Genomic DNA, 23,846 nt, shown 5'->3' with positions numbered 1-23,846 from the left:
ACCACTATGCTGTCTATGTTATGATGTGTTGACATATTGAGGACACATTGACACAAATTTACCCCCTTGCTTTTCTCTTCCACCACTTTCCCCCCTTTTTTTGTTTTTCGCATTGTCATTTTTTATATATTTTTTGTAATATATTTTTCAATATTTTTTATATTATATCTTTGTCTTAATATATAATATATATATATATTTTTTTAATTATTTTCTGCTTCATTTTTGCAGATTGGAGTACACACTCTCGTGGCGCTCTCCCGGATGTGCGTTCCAACAGTGGGTGCTGGTTTGGAACCAAAGGATTTTTTTTCAAATTATTTAGTCAGGGGGTATGGCCCAAGAACACATAACACTGTATAAACATAACGTCATAGTTTACAGTACAACCTGCTGTTACAGAAATGTAAATATTGAGTACAAACCAAGAAGTACATCGTTCAATATGGTGAGTCCATGTAACAACCCAAATCATTTACAAACTTTTATATAAGAGAAGCACCTCTGAGCCGTGGATACACAGAACAAGGGAGAAAGCAGAACATATTGAGGAAACAGGAAGAGGAAAAAGAAGATGAAGTAAGAGAACAGGGCAAGGATAAGAGGAGGATGAGGGAAGGAGGGGGTTATGGAGAGATGGAAAATGAGGAGTCACGAATCACAGACTATATTCGAGTGATATGTGTGGCACCTCTGGGGTATCGCAGGTATCGAAAGTCAGGAACCAAAGGATTTTGAGTTGCTGCTATGATGCACTTCCGGTTCCATGCTTCCGCCTTTGCATTCCAGGGGACTAGTGTGCAAACATGGAGGGGTTGTTAGAAGCCCCCGCCCATTTTATCACTGAGGGGGATATGTCCTCCATGTGCAAACATATGAATAGTGGTACACTGTCTGGTTGTAATAGCTCTGAGGAAGGGGGGTCTGTCCCCCGAAACATGTAAGCTTTTCCACATGGAGGACTCCATCGTTGAAACCATTACATGCCATGAAAACGAGGGGTGTTGGGGCGCTTACTAATAACCAATAATGGTTTGCGCATTAGTTCCCCCCATTTTTCTTATTTATATTACATGCCATAGTCTCGGTTGAAGGTTCTTGGTCTGAGCACTGGATGGTCTTTTTACTATAATAGTACTGAATTTAAGGGATTGAGAACACAATCCATAAGGCTCGGCTATTTTTAGCGGCGCTTTACCTTTGTTTTTGTGGCGCTATTCGGACGCTAGCGGGGCGCTTTTAACCCCCGCTCGTGGGTGAAAAAGGGTTAAAGCCAGCCACAAAGTGCCACTGCAGCAGCGCTTTGCCGGCGGTCCTGCCCATTGATTTCAATGGGCAGAGGCGCTGTAGGAGCGGTGTATACACCGCTCCTACGGCGCCTCAAAGATGTGGCTAGCAGGACTTTTTTGAGAATCCTGCCAGTGCACCGCTCCAGTGTGAAAGCCCTCGGGCTTTCACACTGGAGTGAGAGAAGAGGCTCTTTCAGGGCGCTTTGCAGGCACTATTTTTAGCTCTATAGGGCCTGCAAAGCACCTCAGTGTGAAAGTAGCCTAAGGGTATGCTTGTTGTAGTATAACTAGAAGGCTGGGAGGGAGCAGAATAGAAAGAGCCTCAGTGTTTCATGTATTGACTTTGTAACCTGATAGGGAGCCAAAAACGGACAATAAGTCATGCAACGATGGAAGCAATAAGATGGGATTGGTTATGGTCAGGAGGATATCATCCTAAAAGAGTGAAAGCTTGTATTACCTTCTGTTGCACCAAAACCCCCTTATGTCCGGGTGAGAGCAAATAGCCACAGCCAGGGGTTCCAAACACAAATAAAGGAAAAGGGGTGATAAAGGACACCCCTGTCCGATACCATTAGACATTGGGAAGGAGTGTGACAGAAAGGCAGACAACAGAACTTGGGAGGTAAAAAGGAAAAACAAAGCCTTCAAACCTTCTAAAAAAGGACCTTTGAATCCATAACAAGATAGAGTAGCAAACATATAGGGCCATGACAGGACAGCTTGCCAAAGACTTTCTGCACGTAAAGACTTAGGATACTTTCACACCGAGGCGACGGGTCCATTAGCGGTAAAATGCTGCTAGTTTTAGCTTTACCGCTGTTTAAGCGTCGCTTTTCGCCCACTATCGGGGGGGGGGGGTGCTTTTAACCCCCAAGAAGGGGTTAAGAAGAAGTTAAATGCGTGCCTGTTGTGGCACTTCCGAAGAGATTTTCAGGTACTTTGGAAGAGCTATCCGTTCATTGCAATTAGCAGGGGCACCTGTCCCAAAGATGCTGCATACAGGACTTTTTTTCCCGTTCCGCAAGCCTGAGGCCTTTCACACTGGAGCGTTGCGCTGGCAGGATGGTAAAAAAAAAGTCCTGCTAGCCACATCTTTGAGGCACTGTAGGAGCAGTGAATACACCGCTCCTAAAGCTCCCCTGCCCATTGAAATCAATGGGCAGCGTCGCAGAACCGCCGGCAAAGCATTGCAGCGGTGCTTTGCTGGTGGTTTTAACCCTTTTTTGATGGCTAGTGGGGGTTAAAAGCGCTCCACTAGCTGCCGCATAGCGCTACAAAAACACAGACACCCCCACCGCCCCAGTGTGAAAGGGGTCTAAGCCTGCAGTGCTGCCAAATGTTTTCTTTTATGGATAACTGCGGCTGAAAAGTTTACAATGCCCTAAAATAATTTTAGTGTATACTGTACTGACTGGAGAAAGGTGCCTACCCTTTTTCAGCGAGTCATACCATTTTAGGCTAGGTTCACACTTGTGCGGGTGATTGTGGGAATCGTACATGGTCCAGCACATGCAGCCAAAACATGCTGCCTTTTTAGACAAGTGGGGCTGCCGTTCATTCTTAATGGCACCCCCATCAAAGCATGCAGTGCACTTACAGGTGTGGGAAATCGCATGGTGCACAAAAACCATGCGATTTCTCCTCAGCTGTGGTTTTAAAAAGGTGCAGGACCTTTTTCCTGTGTTTTACAGTGAACACATACGTGCGAACCAAGCACTGCAGTGTAGGAATTATCCACTGCAAAGTTCTGAGGATTAGGATGAATAAATGGTAAAGTTGTTCATGTTTTAGCACAACACTTCATTTTTCCAATATTTACAAAACTTGCTGCTAGATACAAATTATTTAGTTTATAAACAATTCAGTGAACAAAAACTCTATTCCAGTCTGTCTCAAGGGATCCAGTTATTCTCTGTTGGGCTGTCATCTTGCCTTTCACACAGCATAAAGAATGTGAGGTCAGGCTGCCAATCACAGTTCAACATCAAAGGCACCACTGCCCATCCTGTTACAGTAATGTGTGACTTTCTTTCTGCATACATCAGCAGCCGAAAAGTGGTTTAAGCAAGAGATGAGGATTCAGCTAATTATTTTTGATAAAAACTCAAAATCTGCATAACAATAACGGTACTGTTTAGGATGCACACTTTGAGGTAAAGAGGAGTGCATTTGAAATATCTGATTGCAAAGTTTGAGGGTACTGCTATGCTTATGTATTTAGGGACACACAACATGTGGTAGGACTGCATTGGCCGACTATTTTAGCGCAGTTCTATCGCATCATGGACAAGGCAAAATGCCCTATGTGCCTGGTTCACACCATTGCATTGCGGTTATGTGTGGGCACGCCGCCCTGAAAAAAGTACTGCATACCAAGCGGTGCAAGGCAGTGGATTGCCTCACACTGTTCTGTGACAGAACAATATGAGGCAATCCGCTGCCTTGCACCGTTTGGCTGGAAATTGAACTTTATCAGATGTCTGTGTGACATATCAATAAAGTTTGTTTAAAAAGAAAAAGAAGCAGTGTGATGCATTGAGTTCAGTGCATCATCACTACACTGATCTCTGCCCCGACACACCGTACAACAGCCTCTGTGTTGCAATGTGCCCACAAACATGTATGCAGCACTCTTCATTACAACTTCATTCCTATGCAATAAATAAAAATACCATAAAACACAAAGATCTTAGCAGAAACTTGACATAGTGTGATTGCCATACCATGTTGGAAAACGGTTTTGCCAAGAAGATATAGGATCACACATACTGAATATAAGGCTGTATCAGTATTTTTTTAGTTTATATACAGCCAATGCAATATGATGGTTGGATGTAGCGTATATACTGCATTGTGTATGTTTATGGTGAGCCAGCCAGGAACCATTTTTCAAGGAGGAAAAGGGACCTTGCTAGCTTAGCACTATAAGAGGACTTGGACATTTGTTTTGGGACATTAAGTACAAATTTTTATGAGCCATATGTGTACATATTATGGATGCATTTTGTCCATGCAGTGGAAGGCTTTACATGGTGGGATCCTATGATAAGAACTACATACTTTCTAACCTTGTTTAGTGAGGTTTCAAGATGTTAACATCTTTGTGGATGTATCAGCATTCACAAAGATGCTAACATACAGTAACTTTATATATTCTAATCCTATAATACTCTGGTTCACCTTCTTTACCCGTACAATCCCTGGGGCACCTCTCCTTGCAATTTCTTTCCAATTTGGGATGTGGCAAAGATTCCAGTGTTATACTCATTAGTGGTTTCCCTCTACATTCTTCCTAACATACAGTAACTATGGAAGTTCCACAGCTCAAAAGGGATCCAAAAAATTGTGAAAGTATGAGACCTATTTTCTTATAAATATGGATTCAAATTAATGACAAGAATATTGGCTGAACTTCAGGACCAGGTCCAGCTCATTTTTCATTTACAATTCTCAAAAATTACCGGCAGAGTTTTTAATTTAAAGGGGTTGTAAAGGTAAAAAAAAAAATCCCTAAATAGCTTCCTTTACCTTAGTGCAGTCCTCCTTCACATATCTCATCCTTCCATTTTGCTTTTAAATGTCCTCATTTCTTCTGAGAAATCCTCACTTCCTGTTCTTCTGTCTGTAACTCCACACAGTAATGTGAGGCTTTCTCCCTGGTGTGGAGAAAGCCTCTTGAGGGGGCGAGCAGGCAAGTCAGGACGCTCTCTACTTTGCAGGAGCTGTGTGTTAGTGGGCGTCCTGACACTCCCGCTCGCCCCCTCTCCCCCCTCAAGAGGCTTTCTCCACACCAGGGAGAAAGCCTCGCATTACTGTGTGTAGTTAGACAGAAGAACAGGAAGTGAGGATTTCTCAGAAGAAATAAAGACATTTAAAAGCAAAATGGAAGGATGAGGTAAGTGAAGGAGGACTGCACTAAGGTAAAGGAAGCTATTTAGGGAATTTTTTTTTTACCTTTGCAACCCCTTTAACCACTTGACAACTGGGCACTTAAACCCACTTAATAACCATACCAATTTTCAGCTTTCGGTGCTCTCACATTTTGAATGACAATAACTCAGTCATACAACACTGTAACCAAATGAAATTTTTGTCCTTTTTTTCCCACAAATAGAGCTTTCTTTTGGTGGTATTTGATCACCTCTGCGGTTTTTATTTTTTTCGCTATAAATGAAAAAAGAACGAAAATTTTGTAAAAAAATGAATTTTTCTTCATTTCTATTATAAAATTTTGCAAAAAATGAATTTTTCTTCATAAATTTGGCCTAAAATGTATACTGCTACATATCTTTGGTTAAAAAAAATAAAAATTTGGATATTATTTAGTCTGGGTGAAAGTTATAAGGTCTACAAGCTATGGTACCAATTACTGAAAATTGATCAATTTGATCACATCTGATGTACTGACAGCCTCTCTCATTTCTTGAGACCCTAACATGCCAGAAAAGTACAAATACCCCCTAAATGACCCCTTTTTGGAAAGAAGACATTCCAAGGTATTTAGAAAGAGGCATGGTGAGTTTTTTGAAGTTGTAATTTTTTCCCACAATTCTTTGCAAAATCAAGGTTTTTTTTATTTTTATTTTTTTTCTACAAACGTTTCATATTAGCAGGTTATTTCTCACACACCATATGCATACCACAAATTACACCCCAAAACACATTCTGCTATTCCTCCCGAGTATGGCGATACCACATGTGTGAGACTTTTACACAGCATGGCCACATACAGAGGCCCGACATGCAGGGAGCACCATCAGGCGTTCTGGAGCACCCAGACCAGTTCTGACATTTCTCTCCTACATGTAAAAATCATCATTTATTTGCTAGAAAATTACATAGAACCCCAAAACATTATATATGCTTTTTTAGCAAAGACCCTAGAGAATACAATGGCGGTCGTTGCAACTTTTTATCGCGCATGGTATTTGCACAGCAATTTTTCGAATGAATTTTTTTGGGAAATAAAACAGTTTTGTGCTTTTTAAAAAAAAAAAACATTAAAGTTAGCCCAATGTTTTTGCATAATATGAAAGATGAAGTTACGCCGAGTAAATAGATACCCAACATGTCACCCTTCAATATTGCACACGCTTGTGGAATGGCGCCAAACTTCGCTACTTAAAAATCCCCATAGGTGACGTTTTAAATGTTTTTACTGGTTACATGTTTTTAGTTACAGAGGAGGTCTGGGGCCAAAATGATTGCTCTCGCTCTAACGTTCGCAGCGATACCCCACATGTGTGGTTTGAACACCGTTTTCATATGTGGGCGGGACTTACGTACACATTCGCTTCTGTATACGAGCACGCGGGAACAGGGGCGCTTTAAATATTTATTTTTTATTTTTATTGTTCATTTTACTTTATTTATTTTAGTTTGACACGTTTTTCCCCAAAAATAAATGTTTTGATCACTTTTATTCCAATTACAAGGAATGGAAACATCCCTTGTAATAGGAATATAGCATGACAGGTCCTCTTTACAGTGAGATATGGGGTCAATAAGACCCCACATCTCACCTCTAGGCTGGGAAGCCTGAAAAAAAACAAGAAAAAAAACGATCCTGGCTTCGATCACAGCGGTGAGTCAGAAGAAGCACCGGAGGGCGAAGGGAGTGGGGACGTCCCTTTTTGCCTCCCGTAAGAACGATCAAGAGGCGGAACAGCCACCATGATCGTTCTTATGGTGTAGAGAATCGCCGGCTGAAAAAAATGATATCTGAATGATGCCTGTAGCTGCAGGCATCATTTAGATATCCCTGCACAAAGTCAAGGACCTCATATGACGTGGGCGGGAAGTGGTTAAAACACATTTTTTTCCCCAGAGTATTTTCTGGGTATTGCAGAGTATTGGCCGGGGGAAAGGCAAAGTATTGGCCGGGGTATTGCAAAGTATTGGTGCGGGGGTATTGCAGAGTATTGGTGCGGGGGTATTGCAGAGTATGGTGCGGGGGTATTGCAGAGTATTGGTGCGGGGGTATTGCAGAGTATTGGTGCGGGGGTATTGCAGAGTATTGGTGTGGGGGGTATTGCAGAGTATTGTGTGGGGGGTATTGCAGAGTATTGTGTGGGGGGTATTGCAGAGTATTGTGTGGGGGGTATTGCAGAGTATTGGTGCGGGGGTATTGCAGAGTATTGGTGTGGGGGGTATTGCAGAGTATTGTGTGGGGGGTATTGCAGAGTATTGTGTGGGGGTATTGCAGAGTATTGTGTGGGGGGTATTGCAGAGTATGGTGCGGGGGTATTGCAGAGTATTGCGTGGGGGGTATTGCAGAGTATTGTGCGGGGGGTATTGCAGAGTATTGTGCGGGGGGTATTGCAGAGTATTGTGCGGGGGTACTGCAGAGTATTGCGCGGGGGTATTGCAGAGTATTGCGCGGGGGTATTGCAGAGTATTGTGCGGGGGTACTGCAGAGTATTGCGCAAGGGGTACTGCAGAGTATTGCAGAGTATTGCGCGGGGGTATTGCAGAGTATTGCAGAGTATTGCGCGGGGGTATTGCAGAGTATTGCGCGGGGGTATTGCAGAGTATCGCGCAAGGGGTACTGCAGAGTATTGCGCAGGGGTATTGCAGAGTATTGGTGCGGGGGTATTGCAGTGTATTGTGTGGGGGGTATTGCAGAGTATTGTGCGGGGTATTGCAGAGTATTGAGCGGGGGTATTGCAGAGTATTGCGCGGGGGTATTGCAGAGTATTGCGTGGGGGTATTGCAGAGTATTGCGCGGGGGTATTGCAGAGTATTGCGCGGGGGTTTTGCAGAGTATTGCGCAGGGGTTTTGCAGAGTATTGCGCAGGGGTTTTGCAGAGTATTGCGCAGGGGTTTTGCAGAGCATTGCGCGGGGGTTTTGCAGAGTATTGCGCAGGGGGTATTGCAGAGTAATTGCGCAGGGAAGGCAGAGCATTGCAGAGTATTGCGCAGGGAAGGCAGAGTATTGCAGGGGTTAATGCAGGGATGGCTGAGCAGGGATGGATGGATCTGTGACTGCAATAGTCACAGATCCATCCCACACTGCTGCTGCCATCCGCGCTCTCCTCTCACACTGTACCGATCGGTACAGCAAGAGGAGGGAGTAACCGGCGTCATCAAATGGCGCCGGTTTGTCTACCTGTGATCGCGCCGTCATTGGACGGCGCGATCACATGGTAAAAGACCGCTGTTGTCGGTCAGTTACCGTGATCTGTTTAGCGCCGGGTCTCATAGACCCGGCGCGCACAGAATTTTCTGTGTGCGCGCCCGAGGCGGCGCGCATTACTGCTTCTGCTGGGCGCCGTTTCAGAACGGCGACCCCCAGTTAAGCAACCACCTTGCCGCCGTTTTTGGACGGCGGCTGGTGGTTAACTGGTTAACTAAATATTTCTAGAAGCAAAATATCCCTGTCCATTTTCTTACATGGAAAATGTATTTGGCAACCTAATGGTTACATTTTTTAAATCCTTCAACTACAATTCCAAAAAGTTTGGATGCTGTGTAAAGTCAGATATTTTAACAAGATTTTATTCACAGTAGAAAATAGAAAACATATCAAATGTTTGAAACTAAGAAAATTTACAATCTAAAGAAAATAGTTGGGACAGGGCAACAAAAAGCTGGCAAACTAAGTGGTACTAATAAGGAAGAGCTGGAAAAACATTGTTCAACTAATAAGGTTGATTGGCAACAGGTCAGTAACATAATTGGGTATAAAAAGTGCATATTAGTCAGAAGCAAAGATGGGCAAATATTAACCAATCTCTGGAAAGTTGTGTCTAAAATTGTCAAAACAATTTCAGAATAATCTAAATATAAACATCTATGTACAATTGCAAATACTTTAAATACATCATCATCATCTACATTACATATTATCATCAAAATATTCAGAGAATCTGGAGAAATCTGTGTGCAAGGGACAAGGCCGAAACTTGGATGCCTGTGATCTTTGGGCCCTAAGACGGCACTGCATTAAAACAGGCATGATTCTGGGATAGACAACACTGCATGGGCTCAGGAATACTTCCAAAGGCCACTGTCAGTACACACAGTTTGCCATGCAAAAATGCAAGGTAGACCTCCATCATGCAAAGAAGAAGCCATGTCAGATCATGATCCAGAAATGTCATTGTCTCTGGACAAAAGCTCATTTAAAATGGCAAAGTGGAAAACAGTTCTATGGTCAGATGAACTGAAATTTTACTTTTTTTTTTGGGCAATCGTGGGTGCTACATCCTCTGAACTAAAGAGAAAAGGGATCTTATGGCTTGATATCAGCTCTCTTTTCAAAAACCTCCATCTCCGATGGTATGTGGGTGTATATGGAATTGACTTTTGCATATTTCAGCAGGACAATGCTAAACCACATACTGTGTCTTATACAACAGCATGGCTTTGTAGTAGACGAGTCTGGATGCTTAACTGATCTGCCTGCAGTCCAGACCTTTCACCAACTGAGAATAGTTGGTGTATCTTAAAATTAATAATATGACAAAGATGGCCCAGGACTGTTGAGCCATTAGCTCAAGAGGGGATGCTACACCATGGCATAACATGTCCCTGTCCCAACATTTTTTTGAGGTGTGTTAATGACATAGATTTCGAAATTACCATATTATTTTCTTAACCTGGTAGATTTTCTCAGTTCAACCACTCAATGGGGGTTATTTACAAAAGGCAAATCCACTTTGCACTGCAAGTGCACTTGGAGGTGCAGTCGCTGTACATTTAAGGGGAAGATCTGAAATGAGGGGAAGCTCTGTTGATTTTATCATCCAATCATGTGCAAGCTAAAATTCTGTTTTTTATTTTCCTTGCATGTCCCCCTCAGATCTACAGTGACTGCACTTCCAAGTGCACTTGCAGTGCAAAGTGGATTTGCCTTTCGTAAATAACCCCCAATGTTTTCAATTATAAATAAAACATGGGCTTTTTGTATGTAGAATTTACACAGCGTCCCAACTTTTTTGGAACTGGGGTTGAATATACATTATATGTGAAGCCACTTAAAATACATCTAAAGGCTCCAGCATTACAGTTCAAACAAGTCCCAAATCTAGTTACTATGTGATGCACAAGCTTCCAAAAAAAAAAAAATATTTTCCCTGTCTAAGCCAAATCTTCCGCTTGTGTCTTGCATGCTCCCCCTCCGAAACACTGCCTCACGCAGTGGCAGAGTTTCAGCAATGAGGATGAGCTCTGGCGTGTTCGCACACTCCATGTGCAGAGCCCGCCAGGAAGTCGGCACCGTGCTGCGCTAATCACAGGCAGGGAGACATTATCCCGATGCTTGGCTGTAGAGATCGGGAAATGTCTCCCTGCCTGTGATTAGCACAGCGCGGTGCCGACTTCCTGGCGGGCTCTGCACATGGAGTGTGCGAACGCGCCGGAGCTCATCCTTATTCAGCAACAGATGCAGTGCTATCAATCTAGAAAGTAGTGGGTAGGCCTACATGTGGCCAGGTGCTGATTTGACCAGCTATAGGCTTATACATCAGCAGCAACAATGCTAAAAGCCATGCTCCCTGTAACAATTTTCACCCCATTGTAGTGCAAGCAGGCATGGACTACATGAGAGTGGCAACTCTTCTCAAAAATCAGGAGCAGTGTAGCAACATTGCCACAACATCACAGGAAGCTGCATTTGGTGACACTGGCAGGCTTAACAAGCACAAGCAAAAAGATTAAAGGCCAACTCCACCTTTTTGACCATGTTTCATGTTACACCCATATGTAGGATGTGACATGAAACATGGTCATATTCTGCAACCTTTTTACAAAAAGTGGAACATACCTTTAAGTAAGAAGCACATAAACTGTACCCTAGGGAAATGTTATTAAGAAATAGGGTTCCTGAGTCATCCTTCATTGAATCCAGATGGATTTAGGTTTAAATAAAGCCCTGGCATGCTTTCAACATACACACCCCTAGATGTCTGAGATCTGTAATGGGATTAGCAGACAAGAGAATCATTAGGTCTGACAATTGCTCTTTGTGGTTGCATAATGGAAATTTGAGGCCAATTTACAAACCTAAAAACAAAAGGCCTGATAATATCACCAAAAAGATACATCCATACAAATTAAAAATTGGTTTTGAAACACAATAAAACCATTTGTCTTCCATGAACCCCACTAGATCTAATCAATAATTATAAATAAGGGTACATTTTGATTCTTGCCTCTGAGCAATTGAACCTTATATTGGCAATCACCTTTTAGCACATCATAGAAATCAACGTGCAGCGAATGAACGATAAAAACATGGATTAATAGCTCATTAGTATTATAATAAATCACCCATGTAGTTTATTACCTAAAAGCTCAATTCAATGCTAGCAAACACGATAACAAAACACACACATGTACAGTCATGCACTGGAGTGATAGAGCACAAGTCCTGTTTAAGTACCACATCCCCTGTTGACTTTAGCAGGAAAAAAAAACAGGTAATGGTCAATGTTAAAGTATGCAGCATCTCTATATAAGATGTCAACATCTAATGCAAGAAAATGCTTCCTCATGTTCACAGCTCCCTCCAGTGGAAATATATGGATTTGTGCTGTTTTAAGGCACAAATAAATCACAGGTTAGGACTGCAGTCCACAATACATAGACTTATTTGTTATCTAAAAATACTGGATATTATTATACTGGAACTTGTGTAAAATGTAAAAGTGTAATATTGTGTCTTCTTCATAGTTTGAATGGCTGTATCACTTTTAAATACATTAAATAATGAATTATTATACAGGATTTATACAGCGCCAGCAGTTTGCACAGAGCCTTACAACATGATTAAAACTATTGCATATTGAATAATTTACATTTTGTGTTAATAATTATTATTTTTTTTATTAATCTTTAAACTGTTTTGCTCCAAACTGTTGTGCTACAACCGTCAGCACCTATTTACCAATGACAATGAACCTTAGAACTCCTAACGATCCCATTTATAAACACAGAAATATTTTCATAGCCAATTTATTACCCTAATCGTGCATCAGTAAAATTAACGCGGTAACTAGAAATCTAAGACTTTTGGGTTATTTATAACATATCGCATGCATTTTTGACATTTGGGCATCTATACAATACTAAGAAAGGGGTGCCTGTGGCAATTGATGGACTTTTTGCCAACTTAAAATCTGTGTGACCATGTTCACAGAGACGAGAATCTGGGGAAAAATCTAACCAACAGGGACACAAATAACAATATGTGTGTGTATCTCCAGCCAAACCTTTTTTCTTAGTTTTGGAAAGTGTAGGGAAGGGTTAGCACCCCTGTTTTTCTAAGAGTGGGGGAGGGATAGAATCCTGGTCAGATTGTTATTGCTGTCTGTTTTCCTGTAGTGGATTTTCCCTCACTTGCTGTTTGGTAAAACTCTTGTCAGAGAAACAGAAAGTAGTAACTTATTCCAATAGGGTCCCAGTTAGCAGTAAACATCAGACACCACTTTATCAAAACAGAAAAATTGTATTTGGCTTTACATAAACTTTAAAGTGGTATTAAAGGTTCAGCTTTAAAAACAAAACAAAAACAAAAATAACAATACTATAAAGATATACTTACCTGAAGCCCAGATTCTTCTCTTCTCGGGTCCCCCACCGGCGTTCCTGACATGGCCGCATGCTATGGGGAACTGGTGCATGCTCGTTTCCAAGCCATGCTCTATGTGTCCATAAAACACTGAGAGCTGCAGCTTGGCTCAGCCCCTGCACTCTCCTCATTGGCTTACTGGCTGTGATTGACACCCAATGAGGAGAGGGAGTCCCGGGACAGCAAAGGCTCTTGTGCACATCGCTAGGTCGGGAGGGAGTTCAGATGAGTATAAAAGCAGGTTTTTTACCTTCATACATACAATGCATGAAGGTAAAAAACCTTCAGCCTTTACACCCACTTTAAATGTACAGGTCTACTTAATTTTCACAGCCATTATTAGTGTTTTTCCTTCAGATACCTATGGAGTCGTTTTTTCAGCTTTTCCATAGTGGCACTCTAGAAGTGGATGTCTTACATGGAGGTACCTAAAGTTGTCTTTGCCCTACATACACATGCTGCTAGAAGATGTTCATTAAAGCACCCTTGTAAAATCAATGTTCATTTCTACTCAACTTCACTGAGAGAAAGTCCCTGGAATTCATGAAATTACCATAGACAATTAAAAAATCAGTCTCTGTGCAACAAATTGTGCAACTTGCGTAACATGTATCAGTCTGTATAGATGCATATAAATCTGATCCCACCTCATGAAATCAGAGAACACTTTGCATTGATTTGATCTCTGAATGGCACTTGTGCAGAGTAGCCAACCTCCTGTGCGCAAAATGCAACAGGCCAGCTGCTCAGCGTAGAACCTGGAAGCAAGTGGAGATCACTAAAGTAGCAATGTCTACTTCAGTGATTTCCAGCATCCAGGGGCATCGGCCAAGTATGTTATATACCAGGGATATGCAATTAGTGGACCTCCAGCTGTTGCCAAACTACAAATCCCATCATGCCTCTGCCTCTGGGTGTCATGTTTGTAGCTGTCAGAGTCTTGCTATGCCTCATGGGACTTGTAGTTCTGCAACAGCTGGAGGTCCGCTAATTGCAAATCCCTGGTATATACATAGTTATATTGGTTCAAGTTGAACCAATGTAACTATGTAAAAATTATCAATATCTGAAATTCTTCTTTAACCGATTTCCGACCAGTCGCTGTGATTATACGGCAGAAGGTCGCCACAATCCTGCGAACTGTCGTAGCTGTATGTCAGCTCCTTTATGCGGGATTTCAGGCCCGCGTGCCCGGTGGGGGGCGATGGGTGTGGCTGGCGGTCGCGATGACCGTCGGGTGTGTGTGTGTGTATAAACACACAAATCCCTGTTCTGCGAGGAGTGGCAGATTGTGTGATCCTACTAGCTAGAAACAGCAATCTGTCATCTCCTCTAGGCAGTCCCACCCCTCTACAGTTAGAACACACACTAGGGAACACAGTTAACCTCTTGTTCGCCCCCTAGTGTTAACCCCTTCCCTACCAGTGACAATAACACAGTAATCGGTGCAATTTTATAGCACTGATCGCTGTATAATTGTCAATGGTCCCAAAAATGTGTCAAAAGTGTATGATCAGTCCGCCATAATGTCGCAATCCCAATAAAAATCACAGATCACCGCCATTACTAGTAAAAAAAAATGCCATAAATCAATCCCCTATTTCGTAGACGCTATAACTTTTGCACAAACCAATCAATATACGTTTATTGTGATCTTTATTACCAAAAATAAGTAGAAGAATACATATTGGCCTAAACTGAGGAAAAAAATAGCTTTTTTTTTAAACAAATTGGGTATATTTATTATAGCAAAAAGTACAAAATAGTGTGTTTTTTTTTCAAAATTGTCACTCTTTTTTTGTTTTTAGAGCAAAAAATAAAAACCGCAGAGATGATCGCATACCACCAAAAGAATTCTCTACTTGTGGGGAAAAAAAAGGACATCAATTTTGTTTGGGTACAGCGTCACCCGACTGCAAAATTGTCAGTTAAAAGGACGCAGTGCCGTATCACAAAAAATGGCCTGGTCATTGAGCAATCAAATCTTCTGGGGAAGTGGTTAAAAACCTTTAACGCAATGTTATAATATTTGGTAAAAAGTGTAAGATTATTTAGGGTCAATGCACACTGGGCTCAAAAAATATTCCTTCTACAAGAGTTTTGCCTGTAGAAGCAGATCAGTGTTATCCTATGTGTCCATGCACATTAGGAATTTTAGAAGCATCATTTAAACTCAGAGGCAGAAAAAAATAACCCCTTTGCGTTTTTGAGAGGCGTTTTCTGGCAGAAAAAACGCTTAATGCTCCAAAATACTTCTAAACACCTGTACAAAAACGCTCTATATTAGCATTTTTTCTGTCATTAGAACTGCTGTTTTTTGAAGCCCAGCGTGCATGGGTGCATTTTTGGATGTTTTTGGAGTTTCAGTTATAGAAAAGACATTTGAATCATGTGACTGGCTGGATGAGATGAAAGTTTTTTTTCCCCAGTGATTGTGATCTTGTACATGCTTTTATGCTGCACCTGATAGGGCAGCCTGGATCTCTGGTGAGTTGGAAATTTATCTGACTAGGACATAGGAGGATTGCCATCACTATCATCCAATTTTATGAACTACATGAACTTTGCCGTTCATTTTTATATTTATTTATGAACTTCACAACACAATGAATACCACATTGCAGCCTGCATTTCAGCTTTTATTCATACAAAAAAAGCAGGTGTGAAGTGATATCCCACTGAGTTCTCTCCAACTCATGATCGGAGGTGAGCTCAGTTGCATAACTTTGACAGTTGTGTGAGTGAGCTATCCACCCTGCATTTTTTTTAACTCCATTTATTTGTACAGTGCTCTGCCTTTTTTGTGTCTCTGCTAGACACTATTATGAATAACCTGTGGTAAGGCCAGAATAATTGGAGCCCCAAGTGTAGTATTTAATAGATTATGAACAGAATAAATTATATGTGCATCATGTAACAAAAACCTACCTGTGTACAATGGCATCAGCAATGATTAAACTGTCCTCGGATGGAGACGGACTATGCAGCTCATCTTTCCCAGCTCCGATAGCATGTACTGTTTCTTCCTCTCTCTCACTCCAGGCTGAGTCAGTGGCGGAACTTGTCCCAGAGTCCAGCTCTAGGTGAGCCAAGGGTGCAAAGTTGTCTTCAATAAGCTGAGCATTCTTACAAATCTGCTTCTGTGTTTCAGAGGTTAATGTGGGAAGGTCAAATGTGAAAAAGCTATTCTGGTTTTGTACAGAGGAAGAAAGGATGTCAATGGAATCCAAGCTTGAATAGGATGTACCCTTAGCTCTATGAGATTCCATGATGCTCTCAAAATGCTTGCTGAAGGAGTCCATGCCATCTTCTGACAGTCGATGACATAGACGGAATGTCACTGGAGATCGCAGGGGAGTCGGTATAGCCTCCCTAAGAAATAAAAAAAAGTAATAAACAAATGCAGGGCATTACAATTACATTGCAATTTAACTGGGAATATGTAATTATAATGTATTACCTTTATTTATGTTGTACATTCACCCTTTTTTCACAATCTTCTACAACTAATAATAATTACCGAGCAACAAAACAATAATTTCACACCATGTCTCATCTATCAAACCAATCTATTCAGTTTTCAACTTCTCTGCTAATGTCCTGCCTGCGCACATCGGCACTTTTTTTAGCAGTGCTTTACTGTCATTTTGTGGTCATTTCGGTCGCTAGCGGGGCGCTTTTAAACCCTGCTAGTGGCCAAAAAAGGGTTAGAAGCACCTGCAAAGCACTGCTACAGCGGCGCTTTGCCGGCGCTGCCCATTGATTTCAAAGTGCAGGGGCGCTTTAGGAGTGGTGAGTTTACTGCTCTTAATGCGCTCCAAAGAAGCTCCTGGCTGGACTTTGATGGCCTGCCAGTGCAATGCTCCAGTGTAAAAGCCCTCAGGCTTTCACACTGGATTGAATGAAGCTGCTGTTTCAGGGCGCTTTGCAGGTGCAATAGCGCCTGCAAACTGCCTCAGTGTGAAAGGGGTCTAAAATATAAATATAAGCGCACTCTGGGTAGGGTTCTCCAAATGATTGCAGCAGCTGAAAACCTCTGCCGGGTGGCAGCATAAAACATCAATTTTAAAATCAGCACTATCCCTTTAAATGTCCTTTCAAAAAAATCTTCATAGACTTTGGATCCAATAAAGTACATCTGCTCTAAAAACTTTCTTTATTCTTTAGCATTTGATGGAACGCCTCCTGGCGAAAGGAATCTTAAACAAAAAAACTATATAATGTCGTATGCTCTACTCAACATGTGCAACACTTAAAATCATGTATTGTACTCACATTTAATTAAACTGTATGCGATCCTTTTTATACACCATAGGTGCTCAACCTGTGGTCCTCCAGCTCATGCGGAACTATACAAGTCCCACGAGGCATTGCATGGCTGGCAGCTACAAGTAGGGCTGCAACTAATGATTAATATTTTAATAATCGATTAGGTGGACGATTATTGTTTCGATTAATCAGATAGTAACCTTATAAAAAGTGTGGTGTACAATTTAGTTAATATGTAAAGTATAAAAAAATAAAAATAAAAAAATAAAGTGATTTTATTTTAAAATATCTCTATGCAGTGGTACATATAAATAACCAACTAGATGGTTTGGGAGCAAAATCTCTAATGCACTCCTGTCTTCAGAGTGCCCCTATATTAAGGTAAAAAAACCTTCTGCCTTTAGAACCACTTACTTCCTGCCAAGGACTACATGTCCCATGAGGCTTTGCTCCTCACACATTCACAAGTTCTCAGGCATTTAGTGACATGTATGGATGGTGTACTGAGCCGTATGTGTCCTGCACTGTATTTCCTGATATGTAAACAAATAATGCATTCTGTATGCAGGCCAACTTATCGGCTGGCCGATTAATCGATTATGAAAATAGTTGACAACTATTTTCATAATCGATTAGTTGTTGATTAATCGTTTAGTTGTTTTGGCCCTAGTTACAAGTATGACTCCCAAAGGTATGATGGAACTTGTAGTTCAGCAACGGCTGGAGGGCCACATGTTGAGCACCCATGTTATACACCCTCACGCTCCAAACAATAATGCAAGCCGATCTCCAATTTGGAGAACCAATCTATAGCGTCTGTTGGTGGTGGTACATTTGGGTTTGTTTTAATTCAGGAAGAAGTCCATTAGACAAAACACGTTGGAAATTACGTCATTACACACATAACGGAAGTGCCGCTGTGGCCATTTTTAGTGCCGAACCGCTGGAAAGGCCTTTTCATTCTGTCTGTTTGTAAGTGAATTGGCATTGTAATAAATGGTATAACTTTATAAGAATTGCTGCACTATGGATCCATTTGGAGGTGTGAGGTGAGGATTTTTCCCAAGAAGGGTGATGCACAGCAATTGAGCAAGAACAGCCAATTGGGGTGGATGGAAGGCATGTATTATTGTTTGGAGTGTGATGGTGTAAAAAAAGGAGCACATACAATTTAATTAAATGTGAGCACAATACATGATTTTAGTGTTGCAAATGTGGAGTAGAGTATATTACACGTAATAGTTTCCTCTTTTTCTTTCTTTTGAGATTCCTTTCATCAGGAGGAGTTTCATTAAACGTTTAAGAATAAAAAGACAGTTCTTATAGCAGATGTACTTTATTGGATCCAAAGTCTATGAAGATTTATTTGAAAGGACATTGACTTTTTAGTACCGATTTTAAAATTAGTACTCAAAAACATCTCATTGAATGCAGTCACCATTGGACCGATAAATTTCCAAATTTTCAATCAAAGACTGTAGTTCAGGAAGATGCCATCAGTACCACCCACGGATTACATTTTCGCCAAACCATCAGAAACTGGCCAAAATTCACTCTGTGTATGGCCAACGCAAGACAGGCTATCACCTGTAAGACTTTTTTTTAAACTTATGTTTTATTCATTGTTTTAAAGGTGTAACAAGGTAGTTAAAATATTGTAACCAAAAACAAAACAAAAAAAAATCACAATAGAAAAAAGAAAAATATCAAGAGCAAAAAACTCTCTCATTACACAAGCCTGGAGGCTGGTTCCAGGTCACGCAGGACCGTACTGCACATTAACTAAACAAAAAACATTTTTACAACTTGTCCCACGATTTGTGATGGCAAAGTAGCACGACAAGTTGTTTCCCATGATTTTCAATGACAACAATTCTTATTAGCACGATTTTGATGCCACTTACACAGGCATTCCCTGAAATCCCAACTTTGAAGTCGCAGTAGTAGAAGTCGCAGTAGTGTGAAAGGGGCCTAAGGCTTAGAGGTCTAGTTATAAAAAATAAAAAAAATCAACTCCATGTAATGGCCTTAATGTGCCATTTTCCTGAAATACCTCAATCAGAAAAGTACAGCATTATGGCCACCAGATGGTGTTGATATCGATAGGAAATAAATATATTAGACACAATATAGGGATTATCATGATGGCTGGGAGAATGCTCAGACATTCACACAGCAATTTCTTTATAAATAAACCCCCAGTGTTTAGCACAATTGATAGTTCACAGATAAAATCATGATCTAATCCAAACTTTCTCAACATTTTTACAAGAAGGAAACTTTGGTACCTGTTAAAAATTGTCAGAGACTATATGTCACTATATAATAAAATAACTAATGTTTTTGATAAATCTACCTAGAGTACTAGACACCTACTGTAGGTCTGCTATTTTTAACACCCCCCTGTCATATACAACAAATGTATTTTCAGTAACAATAATTAAATGTATTTTCAGTAACAATAATTAAATAAAAAGAACAAAACATGTGTAGTGAAAATTGTGATGTCCCTTGATACTTGTAAAATATACCTTTACCTTGGAAATCACTATAGGCCCCCCTTACACGGCTAGTCCGTGCCTCCTCATATTTATGGTGAGTGAGAAAAGGGTACCCATACATTGGGTGCCAATAAGGAAAAACAAATATATTATAAATGGTAATTGAGAGGGAGAATGTGCCTTTACATTGGTGGTTCATGGAAAGAATCACCTGCTACAGTCATGGACTAGTGGGAAGAATGCCCCATTGCAAGGAGGATCATTGAAAATAATGTTCTATACATGGGTGTTCAGTAGTAGGAATACCACTTTTACAGACAACTTAAAGGGGTGGTTCCCCCTAAAACAAATTTCTAACAATACATTCGTAAGACCCGTTACACTGCGGGTAGGCTGGCTTTTGTTTTGTTTTTTTAGTACATACCTCGATATCGCCGTTTCGTCCCTTGGCGGTGGGCGTTCCTAGTTGATTGACGTTCCTCCGACGGGCGCATACTGCGCGTCACTACTTTCCGACAGAAGCCGAACGTCATTGCGCAGGCGCCGTATAGAGTCGGCTCTATACGGCGCCTGCGCAGCGACGTTAGGCTTCTTTCGGAAAGTCGTGACGTCACGTATGTGCCTGTCGGAGGAACGTCAATCAACTAGGAACGCCCACCGCCAAGGGACGAAACGGCGATATCGAGGTATGTACTAAAAAAACAAAACAAAAGCCAGCCTACCCGCAGTGTAACGGGTCTTACGAATGTATTGTTAGAAATTTGTTTTAGGGGGAACCACCCCTTTAAAAACTATTGGCATCAATGCTTGCTTATCTATGAAAGCAAATGCACCACTAGTCCCCCACGACACTGGCTTTTCTGAATGAAGACAGCCCAAAACGTATATAGGCAGAATTAGTTGGGAGGTAAAATGGTCATTGCTTACTACTGAAAGAATCACACTTGGAGTAACCCTAGGATTCCACTGAACCCAGGTTCAGAAAGATTTGTCAAATCATGAAAAAAAAAAACTGTGATTTTGCTTATGGTAACATATAACATTCTGCTGCAGGTAGGTTTAAACATTTCCTTATTCTCCACTTCTCAGTGATAAACCTTCAACACTACCTTTGTAGCAAGACACAAGGTAAGTGACTACATTGGGGGTTGATCTGTATTAGACATTTGTGAACACAGCCAAGAACTGCACATGCATGAGGATTTCACAAGGATTTACATGTATTGTGTCATCTCTGAGCCTGCATCTCATTTTAAGTACAGTACATACAGATCCTGGATAATGCCTACATAAGAATGGTGCCATCCATCATGAAAGAAAAGTGCATGAAAGCATTGCAAAACAAAAGAAAGGATTCTTCTGGACAGCCGCAAAAAAAGAAAAACCACTCAGGTGTGGAAATCTTCAGAATAAATGTTTCCCCCAGGACCACAGGTATAGGCAATGCATATGAGATTGCAAAACAAAAGAAAGGTTTCTTCTGGACAGCCGCACTCCAAACAAAAGTTGCCTTTATTGTAAAAATCCAAGATAGAAAAACAGTAGTAGTGCTGTTTTTCTATCTTGGATTTTTACAATAAAGGCAACTTTTGTTTGGAGTGCGGCTGTCCAGAAGAATCCTTTCTTTTGTTTTGCAATCTCATATGCATTGCCTATACCTGTGGTCCTCCTGGGGGAAACATTTATTCTGAAGATTTCCACACCTGAGTGGTTTTTCTTTCTTTGCATGGAAGCATTGTCAGGGGGAGTACTGTGATTGAAAAAGAAAATGATTAGACCCTGGGCATAAACACACATTATGCCAACAAGGTACATTATTTTCCCTCACAATATATATAGGATGCATTTTTATGGGTGCATGTAAAATCTATCACTTAGCCTATTCTAATAATAATGTATCAGAAGCTTGGAGCATTTCTTACCTCTTCATTGCTCCAATCTTTGTTGGTTCAAACACTTCATCTTCATCCTCATCAGCATTGTCTTGAACTACATCTCTAGGAAATCCAGGAATTTCAGGAATGGCAACCTCCTCTTGCTGTTCTTGCTTCTCTGCACTGGTATCGGTGATGCTCCTGTTGCTCTCACTGTCTTTTTGGCTGCCAATGGCTGAATCTAGTCCTTCATTTTCTGCCAGTATATCATCAATGTTGGTTTCTCGATAACACCTTAATGGCACAGCGTCCAGATCTGTTTCAGAGTATTTGATAGTTCTGCGTATAATGCCTGTCTCACAGACTTCAGGGATTTGATCAGATGAAAAGGTTTTCTCAATTTCAACTTCCACATGGCACAGGCTATGCTCATACACATCAGGCTCTGTAGAGGTATGGGTGTTCCTTGAACTGCCAGGGCTAATTGGTGAACATGGAAGTGATGAATACTCAGGTGGCTGCACACCTGAAAAATTAAATGTGCACTTAGGACAACAGCATATTTATTGAACAGTTCTAGATACTGAAATGAAAGTTATCAAAGAAAATATTTTTTGTTTTTCTATTTCTTCCTCTTTTTTCAGGATGCTAAACAATGGGGTTTATTTACTAAAGCTTTAGAGTGCGAAATTCTGACTCACTTCTGCATAGAAACCATTTGGCTTCTATGTTTAATTGCCAAAGCTTAACCACTTAAGCCCCGGACCATTATGCAGCTTAAAGACCAGGCCAATTTTTGAGATTCGGCACTGCATCGTATTAACTGACAATTGCGCAGTCGTGCGACGTGGCTCCCAAACAAAATTGGGATCCTTTTTTCCCAAAAATAGAGCTTTCTTTTGGTGGTATTTAAACCTATGTGGTTTTTATTTTTTGTGCTATAAACAAAAATAGAGCGACAATTTTGAAAAAAATTATTTACTTTTTGCTATAATAAATATCTCCAAAAAATATATAAAACATTTTTTTTCCCTCAGTTTAGGCAGATATGCATTCTTCTACATATTTTTGGTAAAAAAAAAATCGCAATAAGTGTTTATTGATTGGTTTGCGCAAAATTTATAGTGTCTACCAAATAGGGTATTTTATTGCATTTTTATTAATATTTTTTTTCTAGTAATGGCGGGGATCAGAGATTTTTATCATGACTGCGACATTATGTTGGACACATCGGACACTTTTGACACTATTGACACTATTTTGGGACCATTGTCATTTTTACAGCGAACAGTGCTATAAAAATTCACCGGTTACTGTAAAAATTACACTGGCAGTAAATGGGTTAACCAGGAGGGGGCGCTATAGGGGTTAAGTGTGCCCTAATGTGTGACTCTTACTGTGGGGGGGGGGTGTGGCTGGGCGTATGACATCACTGATCCTCGTTCTCTATGACAGGGAACAGACGATCAGTGACGGGCTCACTAGGAAGCACGGGGAGAGGTTTGTTTACACTTACCTCTCCCCATTCTCCCTCTCTGTGACCCGATCGCGGGACACCAGCAGTGATCGGGTCCGCTGTTCACGCGGGGACGGTCACGGAGAAGAGGACCGCGGCACACTCACGATCCATGGCTGGGATCTTAAAGGGGACGCACATGTATACCCTTGTGCCCAGCCATGCCATTTTGTCGATTTATATCGTCCTGCGGCGGTCCTCAAGCGGTTTACTGAACAAGCTGAGATTAGAAGCTGATTGGTTTCTATGCAGAAGTGAGCCTGGTTTTGCACTCTCCAGCTTTAGTAACTAAACCCCAATGTCTTTGATGGAAACCCCTTTTTACTGAGAGACATCTCTCATGACAGGTAGTCTATAGTTAAACATAAAGACACAATCTGTATACAACGATGAAAATAATAATAATGGGATAAGAAGCAATTGGTTGTAGTTCAACTTCAAATACCCTGACCCCATTATAGAGAAACCACAATGGCTTTTGGTCAGTTTTTATATAAAAGAAAGTTCACTCATGCAATTGGAGTAAGCCCTGGTTCACACTTGCTTGTGTAGCCTGCATTTGCTGCAGAAAAAAGGTGCTTTTGACCATGCAATATCCCTGTTCTGGCACCTGCAAGTAAGATTGAATGGCAGCCCCGCGCATCTCTGCAGAGCAGTGCGATTTGGCTGAAGGTGCAGGGAACAAGTGCGATTCCCGCACCTGCAATCACCCGCTCACATGTGGGCAAATGTAAACCTAGCCTTACAGAGAATTATGGGGTTCCTAAAGAGAAAGCACAGCAGAAGCAATTTGTTTTTTGTCTCTCTGTAGATAAAAAAAAG

The 23,846-nt window shown here is 41.1% G+C and overlaps 1 protein-coding gene across 1 annotated transcript in view; it reads right to left on the bottom strand.

Annotated features, from left to right (window-relative positions):
• Positions 1 to 23,846, bottom strand: part of PSD (pleckstrin and Sec7 domain containing) — a 371,343-nt gene that overhangs the window by 268,224 nt on the left and 79,273 nt on the right. The window contains exons 4-5 of the mRNA XM_040362362.1: positions 21,557 to 22,034; positions 15,793 to 16,236 (exon numbers count right to left, since the gene is read on the bottom strand). Coding sequence (XP_040218296.1) covers positions 15,793 to 16,236; positions 21,557 to 22,034 — 922 coding nt within the window. The remainder of the gene's footprint in view (positions 1 to 15,792; positions 16,237 to 21,556; positions 22,035 to 23,846) is intronic.

This window comes from Rana temporaria, chromosome 8, assembly GCF_905171775.1.
Source record: "Rana temporaria chromosome 8, aRanTem1.1, whole genome shotgun sequence".
Taxonomy (NCBI): domain Eukaryota; kingdom Metazoa; phylum Chordata; class Amphibia; order Anura; family Ranidae; genus Rana; species Rana temporaria.
This window is presented reverse-complemented; position numbering and strand designations above follow the sequence as displayed.